Genomic DNA, 16,654 nt, shown 5'->3' with positions numbered 1-16,654 from the left:
TTTTGACTCATTTACTTTTGTTCATTATTATCTGTATATTTCCTTCTCTGAGTGTATTTTTCTGAGCATTGATGGAGCTTTTTCAAGAAGGCACCTATCGTCCCATCGGGGTGCTGTTCGACACTCCTGTTTATAGACAGATTTTTCAGAACTGTTGGCATATGCCCTCCTACAAAGTTCATGTAGCTATGGTGGCTGAACTCCTGAGGTTACAGAAGGAGAACCAACTTCTGTCTGAGGTGACTCCTGAAGACATGGCTCGACACCTCCATGTAATGAGCAAACGCAGTCTAAGGGTGCAGCTGCTGGACTTTCAGCTGCAGGAGTACGATGATGATGATGATGATGAGGTTAGGATGCTTCTCAGCATGGCGAGGGAGGTCAACGACAGCATGAGGATGAGGGATATTCAGCTGGATGCTCAAAGGCTGATCAGTGCTCCAGAGCTCATGCCTCCAAACTTTATGTGAGTTACATACAGAGGTGTAAAGAGTAGTGATATATCCTACTCAATTACAAGTACAAATGCATTTAATTGTTGTCTGGTCATTTTATTTTTTATAGTTTAACAATGTCCATTGATCATTTTAAATGAAAAATAATAATAATTTTATCAGTAATGATTGGGATTAAAAATGCAACGAATGACTTTATTTCTTGAAAAACGTACTGAAGTACATGTAAAATTACGGATTTAGAAATATACTGAAAGAAGCACAAGTACCCATAAAATCAACTCAATTACAGTAACATTAGTATTTGTAATCCATTACTTTCACCTCTGGTTATATTTGACAGACATTTGCACTTTAAACACCTGCTGCTTTGGGCTGTTTTGAAGCTAACTTTATGATTTCATTTCATAGATCAGCAAAGATGAAGCTAGAGGCAAAGGCCATTGGGGAGGCGCTCACTGAGAGGCATCAACAAACCTCCTGCTCTGAACATCTCCAGCAGCCCCGGGACGTGGTTTTGGACGTGGTTCCAAAGGTGCTTCAGGGCTTGTGGGTGCCTAAACCAAGGTTGTTCCTCACCATGCCTTCCATGAAGCTGGATAAGATGGCAGTTGGAGTCACCAAAGGGGTAGAAGATGGTGTTCTAGCTGCCCTAGGCTCCACCACGCATGAAGTCAGCATGTCCCGCTCAACCAGGGATGAGATGATCACCTCCATCATGAAGACACTTCATGAAGCCTACCCCGAAGACATCAGGAGGAAGATGCTGAACTCATTTTCTCCACAGTTGATGCACCACATTGCTGAAGTTACAGTTGAACAGATCACAGCTTTGTTTCAGCCTCAGGGGAAACAAGATGATACCAAGTCCCTCCCTGAGGAGCCCACGTTCCTCCATGAGGAGCCCACAACCCTCCATGAGGAGCCAACGTCTCTCCCTGACGAGACCAAGTCTCTCCATGAGGAGCCCACGTCCCTCCATGAGGAGCCCAAATCTCTCACTGACATGACCACGTCTTTAAATGAGGAGCCCACGTTCCTCCATGAGGAGCCCACGTCCCTCCATGAGGAGCCCACGTCACTCCATGTGGAGCCCAAGTCTCTCACTGACATGACCACGTCTCTAAATGAGGAGCCCACGTCACTCCATGTGGAGCCCAAATCTCTCACTGACATGACCACGTCTTTAAATGAGGAGCCCACGTTCCTCCATGAGGAGCCCACGTCTCTCCCTGACGAGACCACGCCTCTCCCTGACGAGACCACGTCTCTAAATGAGGAGCCCACGACCCTCCATGAGGAGCCCACGTCACTCCATGTGGAGCCCAAGTCTCTCACTGAAGAGCCCACGTCCGTCCATGAGGAGTACACGTCCCTCCCTGACAAGACCACGTCTCTAAATGAGGAGCCCACGACCCTCCATGAGGAGCCCACGACCCTCCATGAGGAGCCCACGACCCTCCATGAGGAGCCCACGACCCTCCATGAGGAGCCCACGTTCCTCCATGAGCAGTCAGCAGTGAAGGTGGAGGAATCTCGAAAGAAGAAAAAGAGTCGAATGAACCGATTCATCAGGTGGATGCAGAAGAGGCTCTTCACCCGCATCCATCCTCAGTGACACAAACTATTTTTTCCAACAAATATTTTAACATTTGTTGAAAAATGTGGAAACATTAATGACTTTATGTTACAACCTGATACAATCACTTTGTAACAATGTACCATTTTTTGTGAAAAAAATAAAATAAAATGTGCAAAACAAAACAGATGAAGTGATTTGTTGATTTAAAACACACATGAATTATAACCAATAAGGGATTAACAAAGATTAATGCTTGATAATGATTTTATAGACATAGTAAAATAGATTATAAATGAGCTCAACAATATTCATTATTACTGCCTCACTAAAAATAATAATGCTACATACTTAATTACAATGGTAACTGAAGAGAAAAAAAGGAGAGAAGAGAACTGCATGAAGATAAGAAATTAAAGACAATAAAAATAACCAAAGGAGAGTTCACTCAGACACCCAAACCTCCTCCAAGCTCCAAATCTCCTCTTTGTCAGATATTGTAAGTTATCTGGATCAGTGATCCTGGTACCAGGATCATTCACACAATAATGGCTTGGAACAAATCTATATCCCACTAACTATCATACAGTAGGTCACAATCAGTGCTTTAAATTAACTTTTTAGATCACCAGCCAGCATGGCTAGTAGATTCTTAAAGTTATAAACCCACCAGATTTTCCACCAGCCAAATTTTTTTTGAGAAAAAATAAACTACATTATGAGCCACAGAATAGATTTAAGCCTTCAAGTGTTTTAAAAATAGTTTTTAATTCAGTTGATTGCAAAAATACATCAAAATAGTAAAAATATATACATTTATTTTAAAAACAATGCTGTAACAAAGCCTAAAAGGTGCAATATGGAACTTTGGGTGTGTCATAGAAGTGAACCTTTTATAAAGTATATTCTCATAACTTAATAAACAAACTTAACTCGGATGAAAATTGAATCCCTGGAACACTGTTTGAATTTAGAAAGAATTCAATACTAAGAATTACATGTACAGTAGAAAAAAATGTTTTATTAACATGCATGCTCTTCAACTGTTAACAAATCCCACTCCCCACAAACTGTGTAATGCACATTTTAAAGGTGAACAAATGATAAAGATCATGTGTGAAATCTAATCTTCAGAGTCCTCCTCAGAGTCTGTTACTCTGCATATGCTCAGTAGCTGCTTGATCTTTGCATAAGAACTCTACATTCAATAAATATCTCCACATTTGTTTGTTTGTTTTAAACTATTTTACATCTTCATTCCATTTGTCTTCTTTAATAACAAACCAACAATCACGCTAACATAAGCACGAAGCCAATTGTTGTATGTCACGTCCAGCAGGGTTGCTAGATTTACATTACATTTTAAAGTTTAAACACACACACAAAAACCCTGTAATGTATGGGTGGAAAACAGCCCAATCTGGCAACAATGACTTGTTGCATCGTTCCTGCTGCCTGTCGATTCAAACAGACGCAGTGGTATTTGTTTCATTCTCCACCAGCCAAAATGGCTAGTACGCTACAATGTTTCCCGCCAAAGTTCATTTTTACCCGCATTTTTCGGGTTGGCCTTTATTATTAAAAAATAATAAAATGTACAAAATAAAACAAATGAAGTGAAATTTTGATTTGAACACGTGAATAATACCCAATAAGGGATTAACAAAGAACCCCCATCAACCCCCTACACACACACACACACACACACACACACACACACACACACACACACACACACACACACACACACACACACACACACACACACACACACACACACACACCTTCTTTTCCAGTTTTCCTCCTGGATTTGATGAAAACAGTCAGACCAACTATGACCAGGATGGTCAACAGTCCGACTGAGGCTACGATGATGATGATGAAGATGATCTTGTTTGGAGTCGAATCAGACGTTAAATCAACTGGAGCTGAAAACAATGAAGAACATATAAAGACAGTGTTTACACGTTAAAGGTGAGATTTGATTGGTCATCCTACCTGTAGACACAAGTGTGTAGTCAGCAGATATCTTCATTTTATTGTTTATAACAAAGTGGCAGGTGTATCTTCTGTTGTGGTTACTCTGATGTGTTGTTATCAGATCAGAAACACATTTCTTCTGTCTACTATAATAGACTTCATCATCATCTTGCTTCAGTTCATCTCTCTCCTCATCCAGCCATCTCAGGCTGCCTTTTACACAATAGATGTATGTGAACCTCCACAGAGTGCACGTCAGTGTGACTCCTCCCACTGGATCGGTGCTTTGATTTGCTGAGACTGAGGAAAATGTGAAAGTATGCAAATAATTAAATGAACAGTGAGATTTGTGGTCAGTACCAGGGTTGGGGTCAATTACATTTTTCAGTTACAATTACTGTAAGTTTTCAATTACAAATATTAGGAACAGCTGCAATAAGGTCATGTTACTCACGTGTTAATATGTTCAGATATGTGTCAGGATCACTTGTGTTCCCATAGTAACAGATGTAACGTCCTGCGTCCTCAGAGGAGATGTTTGTGATGGTCAAAGAACATCTACGGCCCAGACTCAGTTTAGCAGCTTGAGGTGAATCTTCATGAATCTGTCCATCACTAACAATGATATCAATAGTAGATCTGTCTCTGTAGTACAGCCATTTAATGCTAGAGCATGATGTTTCAGATGAATTCACATTGTTACAGGACATGATGACCTCATCTCCAGCTCTGTGATAGATATAGATGTAGTCACTGCTGCCTGCTGCAAAGAAACACAGAGCAGTCGTTATAAAGTTATAAAATAAAACAGGGATGGGGTCAATTATAATTGTAATTACATAATTGATCATTTATGATATTTATGGCATCATTATAATTGTAATTGTAATTTTAAAAATCTGTTGCTGTTGTAATTGTAATTAAAATATAATTGAGTTTAGATAATTGACTTTGTAATTGTAATTGCCATGAAAAATCTATAAAAATGATCAATTATAATTAAACACAAAACTGGGGAACCATGTTACAGTTCTATGTACAGTTCTACACATATGTCGTTAACAATTATTAAAATATGTTTCATATCAAGTTTTACCACATTTTACCATTAAAAAATATATAAATCTAAAGGTAAACTGACACATAAAAGTCTCAGACACCCACACCAAAAATATTAAAACCTATATTTTCATTGATTATAAAACCTAACAAGGTAACTAATAGATATGAAATAAATGAGATGATAGATATTTGTTTTTAGTGTATTTTACAGCTGATTTAGGACCAGTTATCATTAGAGATGCTAACAGAAATCTAACACAAGAGGAAGGTTAACTTTTATTTGCTTATTTATTTCAGGCTCAGTCATTTTGATTCTTTGTAATTGGAATTTAGTCATTGAGAATGTAATTGTAATTGACTTTCTGAGGATAAAAAATTTTTGTAATTTTTTTTGTAATTGGAAAAATTGCTGGCCACTGTAATCGTAATTGAGTTGAAATAAACACACACACATTATTTAGAGACACCCTGGGGTAGGACATTTACAACCATGACAACACACTACTCTCTACTTTTATTGTAAAATTGTTGTAAATATATATACATATATATGTGTGTGTGTGTGTGTGTGTTATGTGTATATGTACATATGTGTAAATACATTTGCATTTCTGGGATTTATAAGTATATCTGTGGTTCTGGTATTGTTAAATGTATTCATAATTCTATTTATATAATCTATTATATTATATCTATAATTCTGATATTTATGAATGTATTTATAATTCTATTTATATAATTCATAATATATTTGTAATTCTGGTATTTTTGCACTATGTTGTGGTTGCACTGGTTCACTGCTTTTTTAGATGTGCCAATTCACACCTTTTTTACAGTCTCTGCAATTATAAATGTGATCGATTATGTAAAACATCTACACTATATATCTCGCAAGTCTCATAGTTTTTTATTGAATCATGTGACCCCCTCTGATCATGTGACCTAATCATCCCATGTATATATGCAGGTGTGTCAGAGCTGTTTCCTAAGTCTGATGAAGGGCTAAGGCCTGAAACGTTACTTTTGCTGGTGAGAAAGACATTTTGGTGAGCATTACAGCTGTGCAGATCTATCACATTTCTTTCAAATGTTTCCTCAGCCTCAGATCTGTGATGTTCCTCTTTGTGGTGATCTCACTGAGCACGCCCAGAACGTCAGCACCGGATTTCATCACATGTCTCTGCTTTTTAAACTCACACTGTTCAACTATCAACTGGTGTTCAGGCAGAATAACATAGAGACACAAAGAAAGTCAACCATAAGCAGTTTTTCCAATTACAATTCAATTACAATTATTATTTATCCTCAGAAAGTCATTTACAATTACAACTCAATTATGATTACAGCAACCAGCATTTTTTCATCATTTTTAAAATCATATTTCCTCTTACACACAATACCTTCAGATTTATCTTTGTAAGTTTTAAAAATACATTATTTCATTTGATTTCCACAAATGTAAAAACTGAAAGTTTTTCACAAACTAATTATTTTATTTTGTGAACCTTTTAATTTTATATCTCTGTTTTTATCACTTCCTACCACTGTTTTAGACACGTAAAATATTTGTAAATTATGTACATTATAATAAGATTTTTTATTAAAAATTTTTTTTACGAATTAAAGAAAGCTTAAATAAAAACAATTAAAAGTGGGGCAAAGAAAACGTACTCCCCCACCAAAAAAATATATTCAAATAAAGTACAAATACCCAATAATACTCAATACAGCACTGAAGTATATTTACTTAATTAGTTGACAGTGAATGTATGCATGTACAATCCAGTTTGATGTCATCATCAAGTATGGTTGCCGTGGCTCCAAGATGAAAGAAAATAGAATCCATAACAGAACCAACTCCAGTAGCTTATCTCATTGCTAGTGGTTCAGTTGGACAAAGTGTTTCTCTTAGTCATCTGAGTATCAACAAGTTAAACAAGCAAATTTTGTGTATTTTGAAAGCTTATATTTTGAAGACCTGAGTGAGAAATGGCTGCTGTAGGTAAGAGACTTTCCAGACAAAATAAGAGGATGAACTCTGAACTGCTAAGATGAAAGAAGACTTTAGTAAATCGATATATTTTGTTTAAAAATGTAACAATTAATCATTAGAATAATGTCATTGCCTGATCTCGTTTGATCTCGGAAGCAAAGCAGGTCTGGGTCTGGTTAGTAGTTGGATGGGAGACCACTGAGAATTCCTGGTGCCACAGTGGGGGACAGTCGCTCCAGTGGCATCTGTCATTGTGAACTTGGACAAAACACTTCACCCACATTACCTAATATAAATGTAGTGTGTGAGTGAGTGTTGGTGGTGGTGGTTGGAGGGGCCGATGGCGCACTATGGCAGCCTCGCTTCCGTCAGTCTGCCCCAGGGCTGCTGTGGCTCCAATAGTAGCTTACCACCACTAAGTGTGGAGTGAAAGAATAATGCCTTAATTCTGTAAAGCGACTTTGAGTGTCTATGATAGAGTGCTGTATAAAATCTAATATTATTATTAGAACAGTTTGAGAGTCAAACCCAAATTTAAAAATGACAAGACCAGACAAGAATTTCTTGTTTATGTGAGTTTTAGTGTTGAAATACTGAATACTAACTTTGTGTCCTTTCTATCCACTTTGACAGTGTCTCAACTAATGGTAGGGCAGGTTCTGTGCAGTAGCTCAACCAAATACACTATAATTGAGTTTACTGGAGAAGGTTCCTTTGGTAAAGTGGCCAAGTGCCAGGTTAATTCCACCTGTGAAATAGTGGCAGTGAAAATCCTGAAGGACGAGGTTGTGCAAAATGTGCAGCATGAGGTGAGTGTTTGGATCTCTCCTATAGTTTTGGTGCCTCCAACTGGACTTTAACTATGAACTGTTCATGGAATAGTGACAGAAAGATGATTTCATTGTCCTTTTTTTCCCCTCCAGCTGTCTATGTTGAGTAGAATCAGCACGCTGGATCCAGACCACTTCAACGTGGTCAAATTCTACGAGAAGTTTGAATATTTTGGCTACACCTGCCTCGTCTTCGAGCTGCTTGAGAAGGACTTATTCCAGTTTGTCATTAATGACCTGTGTTCTTCCATGTATGTGCACCAAATCCGCCCCATTGCAAAGCAGGTATGATCCTTTTGAAAGTTTGACTAAAATGGCGTCGGTGCCGTTCGTGTGTAGTCTAGTGTGTTTGTGACACAATGTGGTGCAGAGAGGATGCTGTGCGTGGAGCTGCATGGATGTCCATGATGTTTTGACCGTTCAATTCTCGTGTCGCGTTGATGGAAGGAGCATCAAGCCAGAATCAGCTGATCAGATGTGTAATTTACGCAGCAATGGCACAATGTTCACATATAGGAGTGTGGTGACACAGCGCTACTCAGAACCTCAGACCTGCTCAATGATGCTCAGTAGATCATCTTCAAATGGTGCTGATCCACTGATTGACAGACTGTGTTGCTGCATTAACTCAGATCAATATGACAGATCATGTCAAAATCTCCCTATTTTTCATGAACTGATCAGAGCAAAGTTACAGGACCTAACGGAGCTGCAACATTAAATTAGGGGGAAAAATATCATTAGGTTTTAAAGTTGTTTAAAAGAAGAAAAAAAGAAAAAATCCTCAATTCCTCAAATATATGTGTGCCTCTATGCACCTCACGTCTCCACATTAAACGAGCAACACACTCATTTAAATAGGGCAGTCTGCACCAGTTCTACACGTGCACTAAACATTGCAGCTATGTTAGTGAATTCCTCGCAGCAGGTGAGGAAACTGCATCACCAAAGGATTTAGGGACACAACTGGTTTACCACCCTTTATTTCAGATCTCAGTGAATCTGCCCATGAGTGTTTACAAGGTCAGTTAAAGAAGATTTTATTTTTATTCTGAATTAAAGAGGAATTAAAGCTATAATCCATGAAAAAGCTACTTAACCTCCCACTTTTCTATAGCAAGACATGCTTCGTACGGGCACTGCACTAGTCTTTATAAAACAAAAGGTTTGTAAAAATGTATCTATTTATTTTTATTTTTTTTAAATAAAATAACATCAATTAATTAAATTCAAAATAAAAAATTCTCAGACTGAAATATACGACATTCAATGCTGTATTGGCGCGGTGCATTACATTCATACTGGTTGGTCGGCTATGATGCGATGCATTTGATTGTTGTCTGGTTATTTCATTTTTTTGTGGTTTAACGAATGAAAAATAAGAATTTACACATTAAAGGTTGGGTGTAGGAATGTTAAAAATGACAGTAGAAATTTCTGTACTTCTTTTAAAACATAAGTACAAGTGAAATTACTGATTTAGAAATATACTCAAAAAAGTACAAGTACAAATAAAAGCAACTCAATTATAGTAACGTGAGTACTTGTAATCCCTTACTTTCACCTCTGATCATAATCCTGTCTTTTTCTCATCGTGTCCCTGCAGATGTTGGTAGCATTACAGGGACTCCAATATCGTGGTGTCATCCATGCTGACATCAAGGTTGACAATGTAATGCTGGCAAACAATGAGGAGAATTCATACAAAGTCAAGCTCATTGACTTTGGACTGGCTCTTCCATCCTCTGCTGCCAGGTGCGGGATGAAGCTTCAGCCCATCGGAGCCAGGTATGAGGGTGTCAATCTGAATGACTTCTGTGTGACTGAAATAAATCCCTGAATATTGTACAGTACAAGTAAGGTTTCATAAATTCCTGATGTTTCTTGTAGGGGAATCATCTATAAATTATTTATGGTCATAAACAAATAAGTAAACAACATTTAATGGCAAATGTATTCACATTTATTTTGAGCAAGGTCCAACCAACACTACGTGTCCTTGTATCGATACAATCGATAGATTACCTTTTAGAACTAATTTTATATTGATTAATGTCATCCGGAAGGCCAACTTGCCGAGCCCAGTTCAATGTAGTTGGATTGTAGGAATTTACAGAAAAGTGATTAATCGATCTAATAGATGAATTATTACACGCTTAGTCATTATATTGTTGGTACTTAGTGCTAAAAAACAGATTTCTAAAGCGTATCTCATTCATTTTGCTTCACAGGGCCCCAGAGGTGTGTCTTGGCCTACCATTCACAGAGGTCATTGACATGTGGGGGCTGGGCTGTATGCTGGCCTTCCTGTACCTGGATTATGGCCTCTTTCCTGTCCACTGTGAATATCTCATGGTAAGTCATCATTTTTTATACACCATCCCTCCATCCATTTAGTGACCCATGTGCTCTTTCTCAGGGTTGTGGCTGTTTTTTACACATGTATATAAAGTCTTGGAGAAATGCCCCTATCGTGTGTAATCGTGTGTTCTTTCTGCAGATGCAATCCATGGTGGAGCTTCTTGGTATGCCAGCGGACTACCAGCTCAATAGTGGTGTGCATACCAAGAGATTCTTCAGTCAGAAGGATGATGAGTTTGGCTCAGGATGGAGGCTCCTGGTAAAACATAGTTTTCATTGTTGTTGAACCTTGACTGTTGCCTTAAACTTATCCTAAACCCTTATCATTGACATTGTGTTTCCTCAGACACCAGTAGAATATTCCGCTATTAACGCGAAGGGAGCTCAGGAATGGGACGCATGGCGCTGTCATTTCAAGTCATGGGATGACCTGCTCTATGTAAGTGTTCTCTACGATATTTGAGTTCAAATACTTAGCAGCGGTCTCTTCTTTAAAATGTAACATACTTTATACATGTGTTTATAAGCTAAAATTACTCACGGTTTATTTTTTTGTTCCAACTTATCATATGTTATGACCGAGAGAGGTTTGAACTTGAGCACGGACCTAACTTCTTTTTTTTTTAAATCCAGATCTATGAAGAAGAGGATGCTGAGGAGTTTAAGGACAGGAGAGTGTTCATAGACTTCCTCAAGCAAGTTCTGCATCCGGATGGGGAGGAGCGAATCTCTCCCACTGAGGCTCTTCAGCATCCATTTATTACCATGTCCCACCTGGGCCAGGATCCAGACAGCAGTGACTAGTGAGTAACTGCACTAAGGAAGCAATCACGCACATGGAGATCAACCTGTTGTTATATTAACTTTTGTACTAATCTTTGTTTTATAATTTTTCCTCTAGTCTAACCAAGGCACAAGAATTCATGTCTAAGTGTAAAAATGAGGACATTGACAAGGAACAAGAGGTTCAGCTGTCTCCTGGCCAGCTTGCAAATAGCTGTGAATCAGTTGAGGTGCATGAAGAGCCATTGGACAAGTTCCTGCTGACTCCTGTGATGGAAGACGTCCCCATCCCAGCCCCCAAGAGGTTTAGGAACGTTTGGAAGTTTTTTTCCAGAATTCAGAAAACGTTTTTAGGATGCTTCTTTCCCTCCGTGCAGGAGTAATTTCTTCCTCTCTTTTCTCCATTCCTCTTGCTCTCCTGTCCTATCCAACCTGGGACAACAGTCGCTCTGTGTATTTGTGTCTGTGTATATATTCGTAAATAAACACACTTCATGACTTACCTGCTTTGTTAATGTTTTCATAGTTTTGACCCTTTTTCCAAAATATTTTGAAGTTTTTCGGGGAAGTCCCTGATATTGTGTTGTAGTGTGCTAAAAGTTCTGCAGAGCTGCTGAATGTCCTGGATCAAAATGAAAAGAAACTGTGTTCATTTTTCACAAGTCAATAGTGTTGATGGTCATTGTCCATTACCATGTCAGCACCTAAAACTAATTCTAAACTCTGACTTGGCAGCATGATCTCAGCTTCCTCTTATGGTTTTAAATAATAATGATACAATTAATGCCACTAATACAATAATAGATAATATATTTGTATATATACTTACCCTGTTTTAATTCGATGAAACATGCGCATGATGAATGTGTTTTTTTTTTTTACTCATTCTTAAAAAAAATTTGTTTGGCGTATTTATATGTAATGTATGTGTATTTTTGGATTTTTCTGTTGTCTTTTTGTGGATTTTTTGTATAATTATTGTTTGTTGTTGCCATTGTAGGGTGATTCTGGAGTCATTTTGTCATTTTGGAATAATTTGGTTTTTTCCAAATGTTTATTTTAATTTTATTCCACTTCTGGACGGCATGGCAGGTGAAACCTATTCAGCTTTTGACCTCAGAGGGTGAGGGGGCGCTAGCACACCATCTATAACTATTTCACTGTCCCCTATTCTAACTATCCCCGCCAACATCCCGCCGTGCTTTTATTTTGAAACTACACATCAGAATGTCTTGAAACTTATTGGGTCACACTATGACATTATGAGGTCTTGTACTATAACCCTGAAGATGAATGAAACTGTAATAACAGGTAGTTTTCTTTAAAAGTGAATCCCAAATCATATGTAATAAGTCTCATATTTGAAACTTTGGTGAGCTTTTATTTTGAAATTACACATCAGAATGTCTTGGAATTTATTGGGTCACACTATGAGGTCTTGTACTACAACCCTGAAGTGGAATTAGACTGTAATAACAGATATTTTTATTTAAAAATGAATTCAAAATCACATGTAATAAGTCTCATATTTGAAAGTTTGGTGGGCTTTTATTTTGAAATTACACATCAGAATGTCTTGAAACGTATTGGGTCACACCATGAGGTCGTGTACTTTAACCCTGAAGTGGAATTAGACTGTAATAGTGTTTTGTTTTTTTGTTTTTTTAAATGAATCTAAAATCATATGTAATAAGTCTCATATTTGAAACTTTGACAGGCTTTTATTTAGAAATTACACATCAGAACTTGCTAGAAGTATCTTAGAATTGTGTTCATTTTCATGTTGGACTATTTATTCACACAGATAAAATGTCATGGCCTCCATCTTCTAATGCTTCAATGTGATCTGAATTGGGATGATCAAATGAATTAACTAAATAATGAATTTATTTATTTATGTTCAAATAATTAATAACGCAGCCATGTCCAAACTACTCCACAAAGATCCGATGTGGTTAGAGGTTTTCTTTTCAACCAAGTCGCAGCACGTCAGACTTGTAGCGTGTTCATGGGTCGGTGCTTTTATTTTGAAATCTGTCCTTGGACTGCATTAATGTACTGTCATCAATAAACAGGCACAGGAAATTGGCTGGTGGCGAGGTTGACCGATGATTTCAGAGTGGAGGCTGGCTTGTCCGCAGTGACAGACCTGTCAAGTAGGGCTGCAGCAAACGATTATTTTAGTAGTCGAGTATTCTATCGATTATTCTGGCGATTAATCGAGTAATCGGATACAATTTTTTTTAAATTTCATTAAATTTCTTGAACTTAATTTAATAGTAATACATGGCAATGACAATAACAGAAGTCAGTTAAATGAATAACCAATTCAATTCCTCTTAAGATAATTTTTTTTATTGGCAGACTTAACATAGCCGAACTGGTAGCTGCTTCTTTCAAGAAAAAAGAGTGCATTTAAGTTTCATTGGCATATTCTGTATTTTAAAGATGACAAAAAAAAGTTGACAAAAAAACTGAAACATATTGCCACATTACACTCTTGTTTTTTTCTAAAGTACAAAAATAAATAACAGTAATTTCAAATTACTTTTTAAGAAGGTGTAAAAAAAAAATTAAGATAAAACTGAGGCATAATAATAAACATTAATGTCTTTCTCCATACTGTGTGTCTGTGTGCGCGCTCAGCTCTTTAAAGGAGCCTGTGGTTGCAATGAAGGAAAGTAAGCATATCAACATGCTCAGAACTGAGGCTCGCCCTGCGCTTCGATGCAATATTCCCTGCTGCAGAAAACAGGCGCTCTGATGGCGTAGATGTTGCTGGGATACACAGGAAGGACTGTGCTAGCTTTGACAGTGTTGGATAGCGCGCTGCATTCACTTTCCACCATGACAGCGGATTCTCCTTCTTGGATAGAGGATGTTCTCCAAAGTACATCAAAACTTCCTTCTGGACATTTTGACTCAACTGCTGCTCCTCATCCTCTTCATCACTGGTGCTTGAGTCTGATGACCCCAGTATCTTTTCGAGCAATGATTTAGCACTAGTTAATGGCTTGTCTTGTGTTGTGATGGGAGACCCAATTTCACTTGCATTCTTCTGCTTCGCTTCCTTTTTGGCAGCAAGTGCCAGGGTTTGTACTGTGCTTTGGACCTTGAAAACTTCATCAGGAGACAGGAACTTAAGTTTCCTAAACCTGGGATCTAAAGCAGCAGCAAGTAAGATATGGTTGGATTCAGGTTGAAACACATCTAGTCCTTGCCATCTTGCTGTGATCTGTTCTGTCACATCAGTTTGGTATGACTTGACTGGTGCAGTCTCAAAGGCTGGAGTCTGTATGGACTTCTTAAGACTTTGCACAAGCTGTGGAAGTGCAGAGAGGGTAACATATTCTTGCCCACTCAGAAATACAGTTGCTCCTTCAAATGGCTCAAGGGCCTGGTTCAGCTCCTGAATCACATCCCACTGTTCAGGCTTGAGATCAAGGTAGTGTTTTCCTCTTGGTGTCACTGCTGGGTCAGATAATGCAGCAGTTACTGGCCATCTCTGTTCCAACAGCCTGGACAGCATGTGGAAAGTACTGTTCCAGCGAGTGCTTACATCCTGCACCAGCATGTGTGACGGTGTGCCCATTTGCTGCTGCTTATCCTTTAGTTTGGTGCATGCTAGCTCGCTCTTCTTAAAGTGTTCAACAAGACATCTTGCAGCAGCTACACACTTAGAGATAGCCTGGTTTTTCTTCAGAGCGCCCTGCACCACCAAGTTAAGCGTGTGTCCTGCACATCGCACTGATGCCCATCCATTTTTTTCAGCCAAAATCTTAGCTGCTGCTACAACATTAGCACCGTTGTCATGGACAACAGCTTTGATTTTTTCTGGTGAAATGTTAAACTTTGCAATAACATCCTCAATCCACTCTGCAATATTTGTAGCTGTGTGTCTCTCTTCAAGTGGCATTGTTGTCAGGCTGTGGGACTCCATTCCCCAGTCCTCCCCAAGAAAGTGGCACGTCACACCCAGATATGCTTCTTTAGCAACGCTGGTCCAGATGTCGATTGTGAGAGCGATGCTGTCGGTCTCTTTTAGCATGTTTTTTAACTTGCCTTTAATGTCCTCGTACTTTTTCTCCATAATTTTCATGAAGTAGGTTCTTGAAGGAAGCGCATAGTTTGGATTGAAAGCGAAAATCATCTTCTGGAATCCTTCATCCTCCACCATGGACAGTGGACGCATGTCTGTGACAATCATGTTCAGAATGCGGTCTGTGAAGTCAGCAGCTTGCGCAGTTGAACATGACGGAGCCCTCTGTACAAAGCTGTCCAAAGTACCACTCTGCGATTTACTGGAGAAAAACAAAAAGTAGTAGAGTATAATTAATTTTGTTATTTATTCATTGATTACCAGGCCTAAATTAATGGCAAATGTACATATTATGATGTGATCTACAACTGATGACCCTACTCTCTGCAATAGAATTAAAATGAATAAAGCCAATATATTGTCATAAAATAAATACCTAAACAAATAAATAACACGTTGACCAGGTCTGACAACCTCGTGTGTGCGCGCGCGCCTGTGTGTGAGTGAGATATAATATGAGACATAATCATAATAATCTCGTCATGTGGCCACTACAATTATTTCCCCTGTTAATCAGCCATTATTCGGCTACGTGTATGTTATTTACGTGCCGTAATCTCCAATCACTGATCTAAATCAGTGTTTTTCAACCTTTTTTGAGCCAAGGCACATTTTTTTCATTGAAAAAATCACGAGGCACACCACCAGCCAAACATGTTAAAAAATGATACTCTGTAGCCTATATTAACAATATAGCCATTCTCATCAAAGTGTCTTGAATAGGAATCAAATAAACACAAAGAATAAAGGACTTTATCATCATTTGTATTTCTTCTTTCAAATAAAAAGTGCACTTATCATGTCCACTTCAAAAATACAGCTTGAACATAACAAATGAAACAACAATGTGGTCTTAAAGGGACTGAAGCGATGCGATTACATTAAAAATCAATGTAAATGACGCAACGTCAATTTATCCCCCCCTCAGCGACGCGACTTGCATGATCAAAGTTGAAAAATTTTAACTTTTTAAGCGACGTGAAGCGATATCTCCCGTCCTCCACTGTCTGTAGAGCGGAGGCAGCAGCCCCTCCCTCCCGCTCCCGCTTCAGTGCTGACGGCTGCAGCGGAGGCTGTTCTACTTCCTCAAAGTATCAGGTTCAAAATTAAAGCGGTAAATTTCTTTAAAACCACAGTAACTACTGATCAAACACATTCTGAGTGAAGTCATCCTTTAATATCTCCGTTAAGTTGATCATTTAACCGTAGAAGCGGAGCAAGAAGGGAAAAAAAAGACGTCATCAACACTCTCTCTCTCTCTCTGTCTCTACCCTGTTACCGGGGCCACACACACACACACACACACACACACACACACACACACACCGTGCCGCGGCACACAGTGGTTGAAAAACACTGATCTAAATTAAATACTTCTGTGAACGTGACAATAACATTAGACTTACCTGTTGGATCCGCTCGGCAGACTTGATGCATAAAGCGGATGCTTTCGGCTCAGGTGTTGTAGCATTGAAGTAGTGCTGTTATGGTATGCTAATTCTGTTTTGCAGT

At 38.5% G+C, this 16,654-nt stretch overlaps 3 protein-coding genes across 3 annotated transcripts; 2 read left to right on the top strand and 1 right to left on the bottom strand.

Annotated features, from left to right (window-relative positions):
• Positions 1 to 54: 54 nt before the first annotated feature.
• LOC114458884 (uncharacterized) lies at positions 55 to 2,073 on the top strand. Its single transcript, XM_028441266.1, has 2 exons — positions 55 to 466; positions 867 to 2,073. The coding sequence occupies exons 1-2, from the start codon at positions 72 to 74 to the stop codon at positions 2,071 to 2,073; spliced, it is 1,602 nt and encodes a 533-aa protein (XP_028297067.1). The 5' UTR covers positions 55 to 71.
• A 4,873-nt stretch (positions 2,074 to 6,946) lies between these two features.
• LOC114458887 (homeodomain-interacting protein kinase 2-like) lies at positions 6,947 to 11,471 on the top strand. The gene is made up of 9 exons (XM_028441269.1): positions 6,947 to 7,078; positions 7,703 to 7,878; positions 7,993 to 8,184; positions 9,506 to 9,687; positions 10,131 to 10,254; positions 10,400 to 10,519; positions 10,607 to 10,699; positions 10,894 to 11,063; positions 11,162 to 11,471. The coding sequence occupies exons 1-9, from the start codon at positions 7,066 to 7,068 to the stop codon at positions 11,424 to 11,426; spliced, it is 1,335 nt and encodes a 444-aa protein (XP_028297070.1). The 5' UTR covers positions 6,947 to 7,065; the 3' UTR covers positions 11,427 to 11,471.
• Positions 11,472 to 13,693: 2,222 nt separating this feature from the next.
• LOC114458883 (zinc finger BED domain-containing protein 1-like) lies at positions 13,694 to 15,250 on the bottom strand. Its single transcript, XM_028441264.1, has one exon. It carries the CDS (start codon positions 15,248 to 15,250, stop codon positions 13,694 to 13,696), a length of 1,557 nt encoding a protein of 518 aa, XP_028297065.1.
• Between the last annotated feature and the right edge of the window lie 1,404 nt (positions 15,251 to 16,654).

Source organism: Gouania willdenowi, unplaced genomic scaffold (genome assembly GCF_900634775.1).
Source record: "Gouania willdenowi unplaced genomic scaffold, fGouWil2.1 scaffold_201_arrow_ctg1, whole genome shotgun sequence".
Lineage (NCBI taxonomy): Eukaryota > Metazoa > Chordata > Actinopteri > Blenniiformes > Gobiesocidae > Gouania > Gouania willdenowi.
Note: the sequence above shows the minus strand (reverse complement) of the source record. Positions and strands in the feature narration are given on the sequence as shown.

Excerpts from the sequence above, each read along its gene's own strand:
- LOC114458884 (XM_028441266.1), top strand. The coding sequence starts at position 72 with ATGGAGCTTTTTCAAGAAGGCACCTATCGTCCCATCGGGGTGCTGTTC. Across the intron at positions 467-866 it reads CTCATGCCTCCAAACTTTAT|ATCAGCAAAGATGAAGCTAG; the intron begins GTGAGTTACATA and ends TTCATTTCATAG.
- LOC114458887 (XM_028441269.1), top strand. Across the intron at positions 10,520-10,606 it reads GCTCAGGATGGAGGCTCCTG|ACACCAGTAGAATATTCCGC; the intron begins GTAAAACATAGT and ends GTGTTTCCTCAG. Across the intron at positions 11,064-11,161 it reads GATCCAGACAGCAGTGACTA|TCTAACCAAGGCACAAGAAT; the intron begins GTGAGTAACTGC and ends TTTTTCCTCTAG.
- LOC114458883 (XM_028441264.1), bottom strand. The coding sequence starts at position 15,250 with ATGATTGTCACAGACATGCGTCCACTGTCCATGGTGGAGGATGAAGGA.